This window comes from Vigna unguiculata, chromosome 5, assembly GCF_037176805.1.
Source record: "Vigna unguiculata cultivar grain cowpea cultivar isolate G323 ecotype 2 chromosome 5, ASM3717680v1, whole genome shotgun sequence".
Taxonomy (NCBI): Eukaryota; Viridiplantae; Streptophyta; class Magnoliopsida; order Fabales; family Fabaceae; genus Vigna; species Vigna unguiculata.
In genome coordinates this window covers 52,987,728-53,008,922 of record NC_140796.1, presented here as the reverse complement: position 1 = coordinate 53,008,922, position 21,195 = coordinate 52,987,728, and the positions used below count along the sequence as shown (strand labels likewise).

The following is a 21,195-nucleotide window of genomic DNA, read 5'->3' as shown; positions in this document are numbered from 1 at the left end:
TTTTTTTAATTTTTGCATAGGATTGCATAATGTTTATACATAGAGGTTTAGCTATCTTTAACTTGCGAGTAATTACTCTGTACCCTCGTGATGTTTCTCTTATCATCCATTGTGAAGACAGATATACATCCTCTATGTTTCTCCGTCGGATATCAACTATTTATAATTTTTTTAATTTTGACTAAGTTTCATCACTCCTATAATATAAAATTTTTCTAATTTTTTAGTTTTGACTAAATTTAGTCTTATGACTCCTATAAGATTCATATAAGATGCGTAAATTTGATTGGTAGGACTAAATTTACACATATTTTAAGTTAATGATCAGATTGGATCAAAATTTAAAAATTAATCAATTTTACCAATTAAAATATTAATATTTTTTTTACCACACAAACCAAAATCATTGAAACTAAAAATAGATTTAACAGAAATTATCAATAAATACTACAATATCACAACAAGGTGGGGGGAAATCTCAACCTACTACTAAAACAACATAAAGATGTCATTTTAACAAGCCATATGACATAACTTAAATGAAAAAACACTCTAAAAAAATTTATAAAAATATAATTAACTAATATTAATAAAAGCATTTAAATTAAGAAGCATAATATATAATTTTTCATGATAGATTTATTTTTTAAAAAGTATTATTAGTAATAAATTCAAATTATTAATAAAAAACTCACTTTTATAATATATCTATTAATATATTTACAATTTTATTTGTAAATTAATTTATTATTACTACATTTTTTATAATATTGTTAATCAATAAATAATTTGAATTAATAGTCAATAAAATTTTTTTTAAATTAATACTAATACATTATTAATTCATTATTTCTAATATAACATTAATTATGGCAACATCATTACTTATCTATTAAAAATTTAAGCTATTAACTGAAAATTTAACATTAACATTTATGATTTTTTAACATCAATTTAATTTAATAAATATTGTTGTTATTATTTTTGTTATAATAAATATAATTTTTATAATAGATTTATTTCTATAAAAGTATAATTAATAATAAATTCAAACTATTACTAAAAAAATTCATTTTTATAATATATCTGTTAATATATTTACAATTTTATTTGTAAATTAATTATTCTTCGTACGTTCTGTGTAATATTTGTAATCAATAATAAATTTAAATTAATAGTCAGTAACAATTTTATAAATTAATAATAATATATTATTTCTAATATAACATTAATTATAATAAATATATTACCTTTTTCTACATATTTAAGCTATTAAATGAAAATTTAACATTAACATTTATTATTTTTTAACATCAATTTAATTTAATAAATATTGTTATTATTATCATTTAAATGTTATTTAGACGGACAAAAATAGGTTATTAGTTAGATATAAAATAGTACAGATTTCTAAATTATATACATCATGTTACTTTAATAATTTATATAAATATTTAAAAAGTATGTTTCTAGAAGAAAAATATATATATATAAAAACCAAATGTGAATTTGGTTCTCGATAAATAGAATTTCAATCCATTCTTCTTCATCCAACTACCACATCGTCTCAAACAATTCAGATACTTGTGACCTGAATTTTGACTTGTTGCTGTAAATGGGTAGAGTTATACAAATAACGTGACATTGGTTTGGTGAAATTTTTTTGGGAAAAGTTTAGTTAGGTAATATTCAAATACACTTAATATAGTCCCAATGTCATTGGACCAAGAATAATTTAAATTTATTTTCTTTTTTATTTTTCCGAAGTGTCTTTTCAAAGGAAACCCAAAACTTTAAAATAAAATTAAAAAAAAAAAAACTTAAGATATTCTAATTTTATCAATTAGAAAGCTTAATATTCTGCATAAAATTTATAAATTAAGACGAATTTATAAATAATATATAAATATAGATAAATTTTATATTACAATTTGATTTTACAAAATTAAATTATACTTAACATTCACGTATTAATATATTAATATATGGAAAACAAAAAGATGGTGAAAACTGTAAAAGAAAAAAAAAATTAAAATATGTTTTTTTAAGTTACATATATTAAATATGCATGTAAGTAAACCTTTTAATTTACCCAGTACTGTCATTTAATGACAATAACAAATTCCACACATTATTAAAATATGAGAATAAATTTTATACGAACTTTTCAATGAAAACAAATTCCAATCTTGCATTCAATAAATTCATCCTTAACCATATACATATATATATATATATATATATATATATATATATATTTGTATTATAATTGTCATTTTTGTTGAGTGTAGTCAATTAATCACAGTTGGTAACGTTTGTATCACTCTTTTCCAAATTTCAACTATTTTGTTGCCATTTGGCAACAGTAGTAATGGTTTAGTTGCAGACTCCTTTTGCTTATTCAATGCACTACGCTGAATCAAATTCAAACCTTGAAAACATAATCAGAATCAGAAGAAGAAGAAATTAGTATCTAACTTTTGACCTTATCCGTTCTAGGAAGGAAAACCGCACTGCAACTTCGTGAATCTCATTGCCTTTCAACGGTAGTTAAAGATATCAACCAAAATTTACATTTCCAAAATAAATAACATGTCAATTTCAAGAACAATTTATACGCATCAAACTCTGAGCAGCATTTGCACATTAATCTTCTTCATCTTGGGTGTAACCAAGCCACCAACTTACACTAATTTCCAATACGGTTTAACCACTAAACCAAGTTTATCTTAAATATGTTACTAACTATATAAACCCTTTTGTTTCTACTAACCTTTTCTTCATATCCACACATGTGGTTCTCACTGTTTCTTCGTACTCTTGTAATGCGACACTCCAAGGTTCGTCCAAATGAAGGTTCTGATGAATCACATGTCGAACACAATCCACAGCTTGACCATGGAGGTTGGTCAAGGCGTGGTCGTGAATTTTGTGAGGCGAGAAGAGCGTTTCTGAACAGTTACCATCTGAGTTTGGAGAGGAACAACAATGGAAGCTTCAAGGAAAAGTTGAAGAAATCGGTGAAGGAGGTTAATGAAGCAGCCATGGGAGTTGTTTTGAGCATGCATCGTAGGGTGGTGTCTAAGAAACGAGTTAAAATAAGGGTTTTTAGGATCAGAATGAGTTCACACTCTTTGGCTCTTGTTACTGTTAGATGTTTCATTCCATGGGTCAACAAAAATGAGATTGTGTGAAGATCTTGTTTGTAATGTTGCTTAATTAGAAATTATACTTCATCTCAATAATATACATATATTATCCTTCGATGTAAATTTTTACTACAAGGATTTTATTTTCTAATTAAAGAATAGTGTAAAGAAAATTTGTGTGTATTATTTGTGATATGTAATAAATAACCACTTACCTTTTATGTGGACGTTGGATAATGTATTACTACTTGTTGAAATTTTGCCAACAAGATCTGTTACATTGTATGTCCACTAAAATAAATCTTTCCAGAATTGTTGTACACTAGTTTAGCCATTCACTAATAGATATTTTTAGTTGATATGTTTGATCCATGAGTATGATTATTTAATTATTTGTTTTTCATTGGAATGAATATAAATATTATGATATTCGATTTGTAAATATAAGTTGTTTACTACTATCTCTAGTAACTATTAATAAATTTTAGGTATAATTATTGATTTGATCCTCAATTTTTTTTATTTTGTTTAATTTATTCATGAACTTTTGAGTTTGTTAACATCGTTTTTATAGTGGTGAAGTGTTATTGTGCAATAAATTAAACAACTAATCTTAATATCATACTGAATACACATGATAAAGGAAACATCAAAAGAAAGACTAAAATGATATTAACTACACTCAACAAACAAATCAACCTAATTAGCAACTTCACTCACATTTTTATTGCATAGTGACAACTCATCAGTGTACATACGACCTTAATTGAACTATAACAGGAAGTACTAAATTGAACAACTTTAAAAAATAAGGGTATCAAATTGCATCTTCCAAAACCTCAAAGACCAAAGAACATTCCAAAAATTCAGAAACTAAAATGAACCAACTCAAAAAATTGAGGGACTAATCAATTATTATACCTAAATTTTATTTTAATGATTGTTAAAAATTAAGTAATCAAAAACAATGTTATATATATATATATATATATATATATATATATATATATATATATATATATATATATATTTGGACTAAGCTTATTTTTTAAAAATTTGTATTTTGGTGTAATTCATTTAAATTTATTTTTTATCAAAATTAAATTTATTCACTTTAATATTTTAATGTACAATTTTATTTTATTTGAAGTATACTTTAAAATTAAAAAATATATAAAAATATATGTGAATATTCAGAAATACCTACATGTATATTTTTTCAAATATGTCAGGTTTATTTTGTTAGACGGAATGATTAAGCACTAACTATATATTATCCAACCCGTTGTCATCTTGCACTACCATTCTATTCTGGATTATTTCAAGATATAAATTAAATTATTATCCTCTTAAAATTTCAAATTATTAATTATAAGATGCTTATTTTAAAATATTATATGTGGCGATGCTATGGCTGATTTTGATACCAATTCATTCCATCCAATTGGAAAAAGTCAATTTGTTGACTAAAATATCAAATGCACGAGGGTTGAACTTGAACGTTTAGTTTAATTAATCACACGTCTTCAAATATTTATAATTTCAGTTTTTTATTTTTACTTTTAATTGACTGATGTTCTTAATTTTCACTAAATTATTAATTTTTAATTTGTTTACATTAATTTTCATATTCATAGTAAATAAAAAAAGATGCATTTATCAAGACAATAGAATTACTTTAATAACATTATTTCAACAAATAACATTCATCATTATTAATCAGAAAATAATTTTTTATTATTAAATTTTGACAATTTTTTTTTATAATTTTAGATAGTATTTTTTAAATATTTTTTTATTTTTAATATTTTAAAATAGTTTAAAAAATGATAAATTAAATTATAAAAAAAAATTGTCAAAATTTAATAGTTAAATTATTATTTTCTTTATTAATTTTATTTGCAATGCGTGAACAAAAAAATTAAGCTACAGATATTTAATATTAGATCAGAGAGAGGAGAGTATCTGTTAATTCTGAAAAATTGAGACACACAATTATTCAAAAGAAGTAGTTGTATCAGATTTTCAAAAGATACATTGCAGCTGTTTTTAAGTGTCTTATTATTTTAGAGAAGATAGAATGAATATGAAGGAAATATAGTGTCCACTCAAAAATGAGTTGTACTTGTTGATGCATTCACAGCCACACACACCTTTGACAAGGTAACCCCACTGATCCCTGTTGGTTTTATTGTTGTTGCAGAAACTGATATACAATGCAATGCAATGCAACATCCAACTCCTTATCTTCCTCACATGCTCTCAAATCTCATCCAGTCACTTCTTTTTCTGTCCTCAACCACATTAAATACTTGTTCTGTGCAGTACTTCAATAGTTAATTGTGTTCTTTTTTTGTTCTCATCTCCACAACTTGTCCTAATCTTTCTGCACCATGATTCTCCTTGTTTTGCCTCTGCAAAGTGTTGTCTGCTAAAGGGTTCTGAGTATTTCTTTGTGTGACAATTAAGGGAGAAGAACTGACATGAAAATTCAGTGTGATGTGTGTGAGAGGGCTCCTGCAACAGTGATTTGTTGCGCAGATGAGGCAGCTTTGTGTGCCAAATGTGATGTTGAAGTTCATGCTGCAAACAAGCTTGCAAGCAAGCACCAAAGGCTTCTCCTTCAATGTCTATCGAACAAGCTTCCCAGATGTGACATTTGCCAGGTAAGAACATCATATTTCTGTGTCTATATAGTTTTTAGGATTCCTTAAATAATTCGATGAGCTATTTCTATGCTGATCTTGTTCGGTTTTTTTACTAATGATGTTATACATGCCCCAGTTGAACCTATTAAACATTGGACAAATCTTGTTTTATTTCTTGAAGACATGTTAAGAGTTGATTAAACTTTCTGGTGGTGTGTGTTGAGAATGTTACTTGCTATTTTCTATGTTCTTAGTAGATGCAGACACTTGTTTTAACTGATGGAACCTGGTTTAGGAGAGTTAACAGCTTTGGTGAAATGGGAATACAATTGTCTTATAGATCTGATGGATGTTGGAATGTAAAAACATGAAAAATCTTTGTTGCTCATTTTGTCTTGTTCTTTTTCTCTCCACCAATAGGACAAGCCAGCATTCATATTTTGTGTTGAAGACAGAGCACTCTTCTGTCAGGACTGTGATGAACCGATTCATTCAGCTGGAAGCCTCTCTGCAAACCACCAGCGGTTCCTAGCAACTGGTATCAGAGTGGCCTCAAGTTCTAATTGCACCAAAGACAATGAAAACAGTCACTTGGAGCCTCCCAATAGGAATGCACAACAAGTTCCCACCAAAGTTCCTTCTCAGCAAGTGCCTAGCTTCACATCCTCTTGGGCTGTTGATGACTTTTTGGAGTTAACAGGCTTTGAATCACCTGAGAAAGTAAGAGGCAGCTTTGTTTCATAATGATTTAGTTGCATATGTATATATAATGAACTAACTCAACAAAGTATTATAGCTGAAATAAGTTAGTAGCATTACATGTACATGTTTCGTTTGTTGTCCCTTTGAATTGCCACATAGAATAATAACATGGTTGTAGCCAATCATCATGGTACATGTGAAAATTTTGGTTTATGCTGAGACACCCCAGAAAATAGAAAATTCTTTAGCTAGGTGATTGCTTTTCTGGGATGTATCCCACCGTCACTGACAATCCTCTTAGCCTTATAGCCTGATGCAAGTGTCAGATCAATGCAGTTTGGTTTTCATTGATTTTTTCCTGATCAAGAGATTGATAAGGACAAGAATTACATTGAAAATTTTATCTTGAATTGTTTTCTTACTTATTTTGACACATGCACTCACTTAATCAAGCATTCAATTGTTTAGGAAAGATAGCCATATGTTTATACATAACATTGTACTAAACTCTGGTACTTGATTTTGTGATGTGCCTCTTCCCTTATATATATTTGTGACTCTGGTTTTATGACTGTGCTCAGAAGGAATCTCTACAATTTGGAGAGCTGGAATGGCTTACAGATGTGGGTATTTTTGGTGAACAATTTACTCAGGAAGCCTTGGCTGCAGCTGAAGTACCTCAGCTTCCGGTAACTAATAATAGCAGCAGTGTTGCCTCATACAGAACCTCCAAGTCCTACATGTCACACAAAAAACCAAGGATTGAAGTCCTAAATGATGATGATGATGATGATGATGAGTACTTTACTGTGCCTGATCTTGGATAAGAACACGGATTCCATTTAGGATGTTACATGCATGATTGGAAAGACTAATTATGGGGTCTTCTGTAAAATCTCTTTCAGTGAAATATCGACAGAGATTATTATTTTCTCAAAAATAAACTATTCCAACCAGACACGTTGATATGTTGTATATTCAATTATTCATACTTCACTAAGGACAATGATTTTGGCGACATGTGTGGAGTTGATAAGTATTGTACTTTTGATGTTTTTCTGCTGGATAACATAGAATGAAATTTTCGTGTCTTTAGTCATTGTGCATGCTTTATACACTAGGGATTCTCCCACTGTCACATCTTCCTAATTGATCCCAATAATTTGAGTTCATTTTATTTGTATGCAAGAAATAAGGCTATTTAGTTTTGTTTCTTATTACTAGTTGATATAGTGTGTAGCTAATTAGTAAATATGTTTTTTTTTTCTTGAATGGAATTGAACCTTATTATAAAGTTACTTTTTTAATTCTTTTATTTCCTATTCTTTTCTGTTACTGTTTCAAATATCATGCCCACTTGAACCTTATTATAATAAAATTACTTTTTTTTAAGCCAATGATAAATTGGATATATCATCACTACTATATTTAAAGTGTAATTTGGCAAAAACAACTTCCTTAAAAAAGCTAAAACTACAACAAAAACAAGACTACAAAATTCTCTGAAACAAGATTACAAGAGTTGTGTCCAAAGTTCAGTTGGTTCAGCTGCTTAATCTTTATGATATGTATCTAGGTAGACCAAGTTCTTGGCGTGGCTGAAGGTATTTATATCACTTAGAAAATAATACTTTGTACTGGGATGACCAAGTTCTTGCCTATCCCTCAAGGGTGTTATAAAAAAGCATTTGGAAATTCTTATCCACAAACAACATCAGAGCAAAACCAAATTTCTCTCATATGATGGAGAAAAGAACACCTACTAAAATCCTCTTTCCTCTGTATTCCATCTTAACCATAATTCTCTGTCTCGTGCCATCACAAACCAATTGCTCAACCCTCCAAGACGACACTCTTTCCCTTCTTGCAATAAAAAATGCAATTGATCCCAACTCAATCACCCCCTCTTCCTATCTCAGCACCTGGGACTTCTCAGTGGATCCATGTGAAAGCACTGGCTCACAATTCCTAGGAATATTGTGCTACTTGCCCCTTGATAACTCCTCTAGTAGAGTAACAGAAGTTGACCTCGATGCCATTGGCTATGAAGGATTTCTAACACCAGCATTAGGGAACCTCACACAGTTAACAGTCCTCAACCTCAACAACAACAAATTCCGTGGTCCATTACCAGAAACCATTGGCAAACTAAAGAAACTAACAAGACTCGCAATGTCACAGAACTTTTTCACTGGGGCAATTCCACAAACAATCACAGGGCTCAATAACGTTAGATACATAGATCTTTCAGGGAACAGGCTCTCAGGTCTAATCCCCACTGATATCACTGCTCTGAGAACCTTATCATACTTGAGTCTGTCAAACAATGAATTTGCTGGAAGAATTCCAAACCTCACAGGGTTGTGGCAACTCAACACATTAGACCTCAGTTTCAACCAGTTTTATGGGGATCTTCCAAACCTTCCAGTGAGTTTGAGAAACATGTATTTTCACCATAACATCCTTTCAGGGCACTTGACACCCCTCAAGGGACTCATACACTTGAAGTGGTTAGATGTGAGTGACAACAGACTCTCAGGTGCCATCAGTGGGAATGTTCTTTCTTTGAGAAACGTTGTTCACCTCAATGTTTCTTTCAACCGTTTCACAGCATTAGAGGTTATCAACTATTCTCTGCAAGAGCAAAGTCTTCAGGTGCTTGAGGCTCAAGGGAACCATCTGAAGGGTCATTTGCCAGTGAATTTGGTTAGCTTTGTGAACCTGACCTCGATCAATTTGGCTAACAATCAATTCTCTGGTTCAATTCCCTTGGAATATGGCACAAAAGTGAAGTCATCATGGAGAAGACTGCACTTAGATTACAACTTTCTAACGGGAAATCTTCCTCGGGAGTTTTCACATTCCACAAACGTTAAAGGTAGCCTTGCAAAGAACTGTCTAAAGTGCCCAACAAGTGTTGGTCTCTGCCAGGGGAGACAGAGACCATCTACAGAATGTGTCGGCCAACACAACGTATGACAAATGATGTCCAAACAAACACAATCAACCATAAGCAAGTGCAGTGGTTGTTTAGATCAACAATGTGCTCAGCGTAGAATTTGTATGCAAATAGGAAAATAAATTTTGCTGAACCATATTTGTTTGTTGTCAATACAAGATAAATAACTTTGCATTTTCAGTTATTCACTAAGATTGCAATGGAAAAATGGCTTGTGCCAGAGGTTTAGAACTAGTATAAGTTTTGGCTACTCTTCCTTCTCCATCCTTATAAGTTCATCTTATTAATTCATATAAAATTTATTCTCTTAACTAAAAAAATTAGAAAATAGCAAAGAAATGTTTTCATAAAATTGATGAATCTAAATACAATCAAGAAAATGTTATAAATACAATCCCAGGATTGTTAAAAAACCAGTATAAATGTGGGTGGGAGCATCATGGGCCTGGTACAGGCTAATGGGTATCATGTCTGGGCTGGCCCAAAATCTAAGTAGGCAATTGCTTCCTGTACCCCATAATTACTAACCGTACCCCTATAATGTCAGAAAAAAACGTATTTTACGTGTTCTGATAAATTCTTTGTAACATATTTCATGTAAGGAGGGTGTTGAAAAACTTGTTACAAAAGACATTATGTGCATTCTAAAAAGATTACTTCAAAAAAAATTTTACAAAAAACTTTTTCCAAAATGTATTTAATACATTCTCGAAATTCTATTTCCAAAATTTAAATCTGAAAATAATTATTTTGAAAATTTGTGAGGTACGGGAAGAAGGATATCAGAAAGTCGATACAGTAACTGTAGGAAGCAGCAACTGAACTGCACTGCAGCGATACAGAAGGGTATCAGAAAGAAGGATATTGAATTCAATTCGTAACCACAACTTAATGGAAGCTTCAGATTTGGACGAAGGGGTGAAGGTGTTGGATGCGTGTTTAACCAATATCAATTGGCGCCTCAAGCCTTCTTCCAAGCGTCGCTTACAATTGGGTTTTTTTCTCAGCTTCTCCGTCTCAATTTCCATGTTTCTTTCATCGTTGATTTTGATTCGTTTCACGGCGTGGCTGCAGATATGCTTGCTCTGATTACAAGAATGCGTGCGGTTGTAATGGTAGACTACGGCGGAATCATGCCTCAACTCCAACACCACCTCTCTTCTCTCCTTCAACTCGCACAAAGGGTGAATCATCTTCTCTCGTATTCTATTCTCCTTCTCTTATCTCTTGTTCGTTATCTCATCTTCAGTTCTTCTTCCAGGAATCCCTAATTTTCGAGCATATACGAATAATGGTTATACAAGACATGATTTACTTAATACACCTCACCGAACTAACGCACTTTCTCAATTCAACCTTCAATTCTCACCGACCGTTGCTCTTTGTCGACCTTCAATCGGAAAACCCTAAGGTCTTCCTACTTCCACCGATTTCACCAATTTCTCCCTCTCCTGCCTCTACGATTTTTCGTGCTTTCAGTTTCGTCAATCATTTTTACGTGTCTTCAGATGGTAACGAAAATTGAGGAAAGCCAGTTAGCAATGCAGCTTGTATCGATTCAGAGGTTGTTTTTGACGATATTCTGTCCCGAGAGAGCCACTGACCCCTCGCCGTCGCAAGATGACAAATGTACGGACGAAACCGATGCCACTTGTCGGAGTCAGAGCTTACCTTCTCGTTCTACTACTGACTGCATTGATCTCAGTGACTGCATGGACAACACTGACATCACTGTGCCGACCTTGAATGGGTAATTCTAATTCCCTTTCAACCTATGTATGTACATGTTCATTTTATCCAGTCGTTCATTTGATTTTTCTCCCTTATAGCACGTAGATTTGACTAACTCTGATTATAAGGATTATGCTTTAACCGGTCTCTGCAAATTTTCTAGTTACGCATTTTGTTTTGCTTTTTGGTGTATTGCTATCAGTGTGGTATGATTGCAAATTTGTGGGGGAGATAGGATTGATCAGTCTTGTTCCCGTTCTTCACGGAGGACTCTCTTAAAGTTAATTTCTTGTTGCGCACAACACTACTGATTATCCATCTATTTGCTGTGTCCTGTAAATAGTGCTCCATGCACATTGTAGAGTTTGTGGCATTATTAGCCTGGAATGTTTCGCAGCTTGCATGTTATCATAGGTTATAGCTCATACTTTTTTTGTGCTGAATGGGTAGTTCATTGTGTCAGATTCTTAGCCCTTCCAAGACTTTACAGATTTCAATCATCAGTTTTTACTGTGTCTTACCTGATTCTTTAAATTCAAGGAGTGGGATGATTCAAATTCAAGTAAACTTGTTGTCTACAGTCTACACTGGTATATTTACCCTGAATGCCAACTAAACTAGATAGTTAATATTGTCACCTGTTATGGATAACTGGAGACTAGATTAGTTAGTCTGTCACGGTAATACGATTGTCACCGAATTTGGTCTATTTTAGAAACCAGTATGAACTTAGGCTGTTTCAACAGTGGTTCAAAGAATGCCATAGCTATTTTCATCTTATTTCATATACGTGATGGGAGTATCTCATTTTATTGTATTTACTTGCTTCAGATGGCTTCTAGGATATCCAGTGGTCTATTTGTTTGGCAAAGAGCACATTGCAGATGCCATTTATAATCTTTCGACCAAGTATCTCCATATTTTTCAAGTGTTTGTCTGCAGGTTTGTTTTCCTAGTCATTTGTTCATGCCTTAGATTATGAAACTTCCTTTATATACTTGATGTAGAAACTGTGTTAAATTCCCCAGAATATATTTGTTTTGATTTTTTTTTATCCAAAAAACAGAGTATGATGAAGAATAAATAAGACCAAGAGGGGGGATGGGGGGTTTAGATAACATGGATAATGAAATAATTAGTTACCAAATATGTTGGATTAACTATTAAAATACATCGTTTTGAGATCTTGCAGGAATAGTACTCTCAAGAAAGGGACCCGAGCTGAAGAGCTGCTAAGGTAATTACTACATTTGGATTTGTGAATATCATTTAGTAAATTAGAAACTTTCGCAATCGAACTAGAGGTATTGCTTAAGTGACAAACTGAACTCCATATTGGTAGATTTTAGTTGTATTGTATGGATTTGAAACCCACCGAAAGCATATTGTGAACCGGGCCCAGCTAACACCCAAGCTGGAATCTGTCCCACATTCAAAAGGTGTGAGGAGGAGATCTGATTTTTACCCCAAAAAAAAAAAAAATAACAATGATCTGGGGCATTTGTGTTAGATGGCTCTTGTCTACTTTAAGGTATACATGCTTTAGCTTGGAAGGAAAATGTAGAAAAAGTGACAATTGTATCGAGTATTCAATTCCCATGATTTTTAAGATGAGTTTTTGGTTTCATGTATGAAGCTGAGATGTAGAATAATCGTCTTTTTGCCAAATGGTTTTTACAATAAAAAGGTGGGGATGCATTATACGTTGCTATTTACACCATGGCTATTGGCCTTAGATTTGAAAACTAATATTGTCTTGCATCCCCCAACCCCCCAATATCAAGCAAAGAGCTTGTCACGGAGGAATGTGATACTGTTGCACAATATGCACACATTACTTTTCACTCTCTTTTTTAAGTATGCATCTGCCAGACCGTTGGCTTTAATTGGTGATCTTAAATTGCCACTCAACTCCACGGTATGGTCATAGCTCCTTCACAACCATAATATTTTGTTTTTTGTTGGACGAGTCTTAATCTCCTTCTTCATGGTCGCGTTGTTGTCTTCTGTTAGTAATGAATGGAATTGAAAGTCATACGAATGTTCTATGAAGTCAATCGGAAGATATCTGACACTTTAAGCACTTTGAAACAGTTTTTCAGTGCCTTATGATCTAAGCATGAGAGGGAGTAATGAAGAATGGGCAGAGGCTTTTCTGGCTCAAATGCAGGCTAAATGGGAAAGATGTGCAAGCGCTTGGAAGTCGTTAAAGATGGAGGTTAGTGAATGTAATCCTCAAGCTATCGTCCTATAAATGTCTCCTCTACCTGCCAGAAAAGGGTTTTGTAAAATCGTCCTATAAATGTCGTATAAAGGGTTTTGAAACATAAGTCCACGAAATTTTTGTTACAACATTTTCCGTTCGTGGACTCTAAATTCCTGTTAAAAGAACACGCCTTGTACCACCAAATCCTTGGTGATATAGTGAATAAATTGGCAAGTTTAAATTCCTTTTTATAGATTATTTAGTGGATGATTTTTGTGTGGGTTACTAATGCTTTTGAACATAGCAAAGACGTGAACAATAGTTTGCGAAAACAATCGTGCAAACTCAAACTGAACAAGGCATAAGAACTTCAGCTATTAAAAATATAAGGCGGTTAGAGTTGCAACTAATGATTTGGCAAAACTTCATTCAATTGCTAATTCTCAAAACTTCATAGAAAACGTTATTTGGCAAAACCTGATAACCCATGATCTCGCCACCAGTGCATAGGAAAAAAGAAAAAAAAAACAAAGTACTACAAAGAAAATCCAAGAAACATGAGGAAACTTGAAACATCGGGGGGGAAGAAAACGAAATGATTGGGCATTTTTGTCCAAAGATTCTATGCCCCTTTGATGAGTTTCAGTGCATCCTCCTCTTTGGGAAGGGCGGGAATTGCTCCCTTTTGGGTAGTTGTAATTGCTCCACATGCATTAGCAAACTTGAGTACGTCTCTTAACCTTGATTCATCCTGCAATCAGTAGGTAAAAATTTGATCGATCATCAATATAACGGGATCCGTACAAATATCACTTTGATTTTATCAAGATTACTAAATTAATATAAAATAAGTTATTTGGGGGATGTGGTAGCTAAGCACTCACTTCAAGGATGGTCTGATCATCGACAATCTTGGACAACAGAGCACCAACAAAGGAATCACCGGCACCAGTTGTATCAATTGTCTTGACATGGAAAGCATCCACTGATCCTTTGAAATTCTGGTTTAGGAAAAAATGAAGAAATTCATTAGTGTTTCAGTTCAGAAGACATTAGCAAAATTATTGTAAATAGAGACCCGCTGACACGTGCAGGCTGACACGTGCAGGCATTAGATGCCTTCCTGAATAAATTCTTCAGTTTTTTTAAGGTGAAAGTACCACACGATATTAAAAACAGGTTATTTTAAAAACAATAAAAAAAATTGAACGCAGACAGTTCAATTTTAGTTTGTAGCCACAGCATATGCATACTATAGCCATCAAAATGATATTTGGGGTGAGAGATGGCTTCATTGCAAACAACAAACCGTTTTGACGTGCTCTCTATTGCAGAATATTCAAATTATAATCTTTCCAAAAGTGGGCTGGAAAGTGCAGAGCTACCCTGGTAACAAGTGAGAATAAAGCAAACACAGAAGTTGATTTATTTTGATAAAAAGGGAAGAAAAGGATGATGAGAAGCAGAAAAACACGTGGTGGCCCCGTTCCTGCCAGAAAGAACCTGTTTACAAGCCTATCTTACTTGCAAAGCATTCAGAATGACCATGACACATCACAGCAAACGCAACAAACATCTACGGATCTACCATACTCTGACAGCATTAAAGCATCCAAGATTCAACACAAGAGTAAAAGACAGAAAAGGGATAGATAGGTGAGGTGAAGTTATTTTTTACCTTGGTGTAGTATCTGCAACCCTGTTCTCCTAGGGTGACAAGGAGCAACTTCAAATTGGGGTGCCACAATGACAAAGCAGAAGCATCATCAATCTTGTCACTTTTTGTGAGGAACTCAAGCTCCACATCACTGACCTTGATCAAATCAGCCTTCTCCCATATGCTCAGTATGTGCTTACGAGCTTCGTCGGCCGAGGGCCACAAGGGAAGACGGAGGTTGGGGTCATATGAGAGCAGACACCCAGCTTCTTTGGCAACTTCCATTGCCTTCAAGTGTGCTGATCTGCATGGCTCCACGATCAAACTAATTGATCCGTAATGAAAAACTTTCGCCTGCCAGTTCAAGTTTCAGTTAGACACCCACCTATTTCACTCTACTAAATGTATACCAATTTAACAATCACCAATAATCTTCATCAATACACAATTGGCTTCATTGTACTAGGCATGATGATACGGTCACCGAATCATACACTTTTTTTCTATTCGTTTATTGTAAGTATAAAACCTTACCTGCTATTATAGCCTATAGGCTATAAATTATGGACCCACAGTCACTGCCCTTCATTCACAAGCTATGGATATATATAATTAGTGCAATACAACCGACCGTTTTTTTTAATACCTTTTAATTATTTAAAAAACATTGAAAATCATAACCCATCTCAAAAGTTTTATCAGTTCTACCGATCAATGCATACAATTTTGAGATTCAAACAAACAACTAAATTCGTTGAAGCGGAAAATAAACGAACCAATTTCCAATTTTTCTAAACATTTTCCTTAGAGTATAAAATCCATACTACTAATTACTTAAATTAAACAAAATATATAGTAAAAGAAAAGGGAATAAAGGCTAGAATCGCGTGGAGATGTTGGTCAAAGCCACCACAGCATGGGTCATGACAGCACGGCGGCTAAAGGAACACATCAAAAATTGATCTACGAAATAGTCAAACAGATACAACACAAAAACGCATAATCCATCCTCTCAAATCCCACTCTCATCCTAAAGCGTGCACAACCACGAACGACAAAGAAAACCCACACAGGAAATAAAAATTAGAAAATTGAAAAAGAAAAAAAAAAGAACAAAACTTTGGTTGCGGAATAGTACTATATTTGTTTTGTTTTGTTGGATCGAGAGGAAACATAACCATCCCCCAAATGAATCTGGCACGTGACTCACGTGCCGCGATGATCCACCAACCCCACCCACCACCACCAACCAATGTTCATGATCGGTGCTGTTCGGTAATATTTCGTATTAAAGAAAATCATTGATTTTCGAAAAGTTTAACGTAACGAAAGGGTGGTGACTCCTACTCGTGAATCCTAGATCTAGTGATGGACCCCACTTCCCATAATCTGACGTGGCAACATCTTAAAAGTCACGCCCACGTGTACCGCCACGCGCGTGACATCACGGTCTCTCTCCACAGGTCTCACATCTCGATCATGAACGGACGCATAAAACAAAAGACTTGGTTTTCCGGGAAAAGGTGAAGAAAAAAAAAAATCGCCAGAAAGTATAGAGAGAGTGTGAGAGAGGGAAAAGATGCATACAGATCTGATGAGTTCGAGGTTGAGTTCTTCGGGTTGGAGGAGCATGTCGGCGCTGGGGTTTCTGTAGAACATGAATTCACGCTCTCCATCGGCGCGTAGGGTCACGAACGCCAGGGCAGTGCGGGCGCCCTGGTCGAAGGTGATCCCGTCGGCGCGGACTCCGTTCTCCTTCAGGATTCCGGCGAGCATGTGGCCGAACTCGTCGTCACCGAGTTTTCCAACGAAGGCGGCCTTGCCGCCGAGTCTCGCGACGGCGATGGCGACATTAGCGGGGGCGCCGCCGGGTGCCTTTAGGAAGCCAGGAGCCTCCGCCAGGGAGACGCCGGAGACGGTGGGAACGAAGTCGATGAGCATCTCGCCGAAGCTGGCGATTAGGCCGGTGCCGGTGGCAGGGACGCCATTGCTGAAGGCCATTGGAAGAGAGAGAATGTGTTTGGACTTTCTGAAACGTTCTTTGAAAGGAAGAAGAGAAAGAGAATAAAACGCTGGTTTGGTAGTGATTATATAGAAGGAGCTCATTCAGAGTTGAAAATTTTAATTTTTCCTTTTATTATTATTATCATTATAATAATAGTAAGAGTTTAATGGCCATTGGATTATATTTTAGCCATTCAACCAACCAATCTATTAAATATTGAACCTTTTAGAATAATCATAATTATTATCAAAATTTGTGATTTATTATATGTTTTTATTCAACGTACTACATTCAACCAAACCAATGTTCTCAACATGTGGTAATGGTTTGTGTTCAGATAGTGGTTTAAAATTCTAATTATGATAATATGAAATAAGAAATTAATTCTTTTTATAACAAACTATATCAATATTTATGATATATGAAAATAGTATATCATTCATTGAAAGAGTGAAATGATTTTAAGAAATAATGGTATTAAGGGAAGTATATAGGATTATTTAATTAATCTAATTAATTAATTAATGCAATTTGATGCGCATTAAACTTCTGCAACTTGTTGAAGTTTGGTAATAAGGGATTGGTTTGGGTTGGGGCGTGAATGTTGATGGATTTGGACCGTACCCTACTTTTATATTCAAACTTGCTTCTTCTCTTTTCATCTGGAATTAAATTACTAATACTTTTAGGTCCAACGGCAATTAAAAAGTATGCAATTATTCAATATTTTACGTGTGAAAATAAAGTATATGTTTAATCAAATTAAATTTTTGTTTACTGGGGATTGTTGAATCTCTACGGTTCGAAGATTTTCTTTAGAGTAAACAGATTTTAATTTTATTTTAATATATTGTTATTTTAATTTTTTAAAAGGTGAAATTCATTTTATTTTAATTTTGTTACTGATGAAAATACAACAAGAGAATTTTTCAATGGTACAAATCACCGCTTAACGTTATGTCATGAAATAAAATTGACGCTTAGCGATACAAAACCACCGCCCACTTTGTATTGTTCAGTGCCATGACAACAAATGCATAAATATCAAGAGTTTTCATTATCATACCAGACCAACACAACAAATTGCATACATGTTTCTCATAAATCAAAGGCAAACATCGCAAATAAATGACAAATTCAAATATCAGATAGTACAACACATCACAATCAACAATAATAATTCATAGTTCATGCTTCAAGCAAACACAAATTATAGAAAATAATTAAAACATAAAACAACATAAAGGATGCAAATTTAGCTACCCCACGTGTGAAAGCATCTCAACCAGCTACAGATTTTCAAAAACATCCCTAGATAAACATGATGTTCTATTTACACATAAAAATATCACAAAAACAATCTAAATATACTGTTATGATCATTGATTAATAAAAACTCATGTTAATGATTTAAAGAGCATACGAAACATAAAAAGTCCACGTACAAGACGGAACAAATTAGACAATAAAGAAAAACAGAAAACACGACTCACACAATTGAAAAACCTCATCAATCCAAATTTAATAACTAGTCCTGAGAATCATTCTTACGATCTCTAGAACGTAAAATTAAAATTATAATTCCTATTTGTTCAAATCATTTTCTAGGTAACATGTTTATCGGTACTTTCTAACAACCATATAAACATTTGTAATTATTAAATAATACATTCAATTATTGAAAGATTAATCCAACAATATTTACCGAATCACACGTCCATTATTACAACATATAATCACGATAATTATTGAAGATCAAATCCATCAAAAATTTAGTGATGTAAGTGTTTGTATGCAAGTACACGGACAGGACAATTTCCCAGTAAATACATGTAAATGTTCAGTTAATAAATCAATTTTGAAAGCATAACATTTAGATATGGATTTTAAATCGATGTCGAGATTATAATTAGAAATTGATGAAGTTAATAAGTTGCTAAAACTTGAATAGATCAGTGTGCTTCCTTTATTGTTTTTATTTTAAAAGAATAGAATTAATATCTTTAATATTCTGAGGTCCAAAGACTATCATCATAAATTGTCATCCATTGCCATTATAGTTCAAAATTTTACCATCCTCGTAATCTTCTAGAAATTGACGACTTCACAAAATAATGATACATTTCTCAGCCTTCTCACGGTGCTCCTCACTAAAAACAAAGCATATATATTTATTGTACGTGAAAAAAACTTGGTATATATATCTAATATTTCTTTTAAGAAATCATTAGTTAATGGAAAATGAATTTAGTTTTCCTGTGGAGTATAAAATAAAGATGTCAAACTTATTTGATGTGATCGTTTATATATATCATTTTATTGTTGAACTGTATGTGATATCATGCTTACGTTTGCGTTAAACGTAAGCGTGCATGTTTTTCAGTTTATGATTTAATAAATATAAACTAAAATATACATTATTAAATATGATTTGTGTTTTAAAAAATTCTATATTAATTTTTATTAACAATGTAATAAAGTTTGTTAGAAAAAAAATAGTCATTTAAATTTTATATTGAAAGTTATTTTTCTTCATAATGAAAACGAAGCTGAGGTTGCTGGATAAAAAAATTAAGATTGTTAAACTTTTATTAAAAAAAATATTATTTGTAAAATATGATTAAATTCTAATTCCGTGGCTATTTTTTCGTAGTGGGTTTTTTTTTTGTTAGTTATTATAATTTTCAAATAGATCTCTTCAAAATTATATTTATATATATATATATATATATATATATATATATATTATTTTAATAAAACCTACTTGAGATAATTATAAAATATTAATAATAAAATAGTCTTTAACTATATCACTTTTTAAACTTATTGTTTTAACCTAACATTTTATTTAGTTTTTTGTCATTTTTTCCTATTTTTATCCCTTGTCTTGGACTAGAAACTAACATTTACAAATCAATATTTCAAATATCATGTGTATGATTTTAGCATATAGGATTTTAGTTGATGTCTAATATCTTCTCATTTCTTACATACGAAGAACTCGATTAACACAAACATAATTTAACTTTTGCGACATCAAAATTACATGATTAAACCTTGAAATTGTCATGGTCTTTGTAAATTGTAATCACAAATATTAAAATATTATTTATAAAATGACAAAGAGAATAAAAGTTGTGAAAAGGAGAAAAACAAAAAGAGTGGACGCAATGCTCTGTTAATTTTCCAAAAGCACTTATTCCCTCATTCCACTTACTTTGCGTAAACAAAATAACAATTTGGGTAATCAGAAAAAGACCCATAACTAAGAAATAAGAACGCAGACAAAACAAACAGGGAATAAGACAACGAAACTCAATAAAGCATGATAGAGGAAAATCTCTATGCACATTTTAAATTTCTCAAAATACCATAAACTGAATAGAGTATAGGGACTACGTTTGGCCATACAACAGTTAAAAGAACAAAATAACAAAATCCGATGAATCCCAAACGGACTTCTAAGCATAAAAGCACTTCTCGTGTGCACGTAACTTTAGGTAAACTCAATTTCACTTACACGGATCATCCATGCATGCATCTTTTGACCTACCTTCCAAACTCTATTACTTTTTAATATTCCCTTATCTCCACTTTATTTTTTATTTTTTTATGTAAAACTAGATATTGAGAAATAAATTTAAATATAATTTTGCAAAACTAATTTATAAAAGAAAAGGTCTATAGAGGGGTATCACTAGCGAAATACAACACCAATGAGACCTGAGCCCAACCACACAAGTCATTGACACCACTTTTAATCAAAAACATTAAGGTATTGAGTTTATGAGTCTTTATTCTTATATAGTGCTCTATGCTCTATTTCCTCATTTCTAGTCAATGTGGAACTTAGACTCACACTTGAATTCCTAACAATTATTTAACTTAACATTCAAGTAAAAATGTGTCAAACAATATAAATAACTCAAATACAAATTTGAAATGCATGCGAAATATTAAATAAACCTAACAAAATCTGATTAAAATTATTAAATTCACGTATTTTGAAAGATGAAAGACTAAATCGGTCTAAAGTTTTGAAATTGACTAATTTCAAAATTTGTTGAAAGTTATTTTTTTAAATAAAACTATTATTGAACACTTTTTTAGTGTGTTTAATTTGATGTAAAACTACAGC

General features: G+C 32.4%; 4 protein-coding genes across 5 annotated transcripts; 3 read left to right on the top strand and 1 right to left on the bottom strand.

Annotated features, from left to right (window-relative positions):
- The first annotated feature begins 5,326 nt into the window (after positions 1-5,326).
- LOC114183169 (B-box zinc finger protein 24-like) lies at positions 5,327-7,598 on the top strand. The gene is made up of 3 exons (XM_028070085.2): positions 5,327-5,815; positions 6,218-6,517; positions 7,081-7,598. Exons 1-3 carry the CDS (start codon positions 5,633-5,635, stop codon positions 7,324-7,326), a joined length of 729 nt encoding a protein of 242 aa, XP_027925886.1. The 5' UTR covers positions 5,327-5,632; the 3' UTR covers positions 7,327-7,598.
- Positions 7,599-8,152: 554 nt separating this feature from the next.
- LOC114186280 (Leucine-rich repeat (LRR) family protein) lies at positions 8,153-9,556 on the top strand. Its single transcript, XM_028074338.2, has one exon. The coding sequence runs from the start codon at positions 8,240-8,242 to the stop codon at positions 9,476-9,478; it is 1,239 nt and encodes a 412-aa protein (XP_027930139.1). The 5' UTR covers positions 8,153-8,239; the 3' UTR covers positions 9,479-9,556.
- Positions 9,557-10,198: 642 nt separating this feature from the next.
- LOC114183863 (uncharacterized) lies at positions 10,199-15,006 on the top strand. Of its 2 annotated transcripts, XM_028071023.2 has the most exons (8): positions 10,199-10,452; positions 10,533-10,642; positions 10,720-10,869; positions 10,967-11,208; positions 12,021-12,131; positions 12,382-12,426; positions 13,284-13,407; positions 14,730-15,006. In XM_028071023.2, the coding sequence occupies exons 1-8, from the start codon at positions 10,350-10,352 to the stop codon at positions 14,793-14,795; spliced, it is 951 nt and encodes a 316-aa protein (XP_027926824.1). In that variant the 5' UTR covers positions 10,199-10,349; the 3' UTR covers positions 14,796-15,006. The 2 variants fall into 2 exon arrangements, with proteins under 2 accessions (XP_027926824.1, XP_085530035.1); XM_085673909.1 differs by lacking the exon at positions 14,730-15,006 and having other exon boundaries at positions 10,201-10,452; positions 13,284-13,648.
- LOC114183862 (fructokinase-2-like) lies at positions 13,809-17,121 on the bottom strand. The gene is made up of 4 exons (XM_028071021.2): positions 16,640-17,121; positions 15,074-15,406; positions 14,280-14,396; positions 13,809-14,146 (listed from the first exon to the last, which is right to left on the bottom strand). The coding sequence occupies exons 1-4, from the start codon at positions 17,051-17,053 to the stop codon at positions 14,018-14,020; spliced, it is 993 nt and encodes a 330-aa protein (XP_027926822.1). The 5' UTR covers positions 17,054-17,121; the 3' UTR covers positions 13,809-14,017.
- Between the last annotated feature and the right edge of the window lie 4,074 nt (positions 17,122-21,195).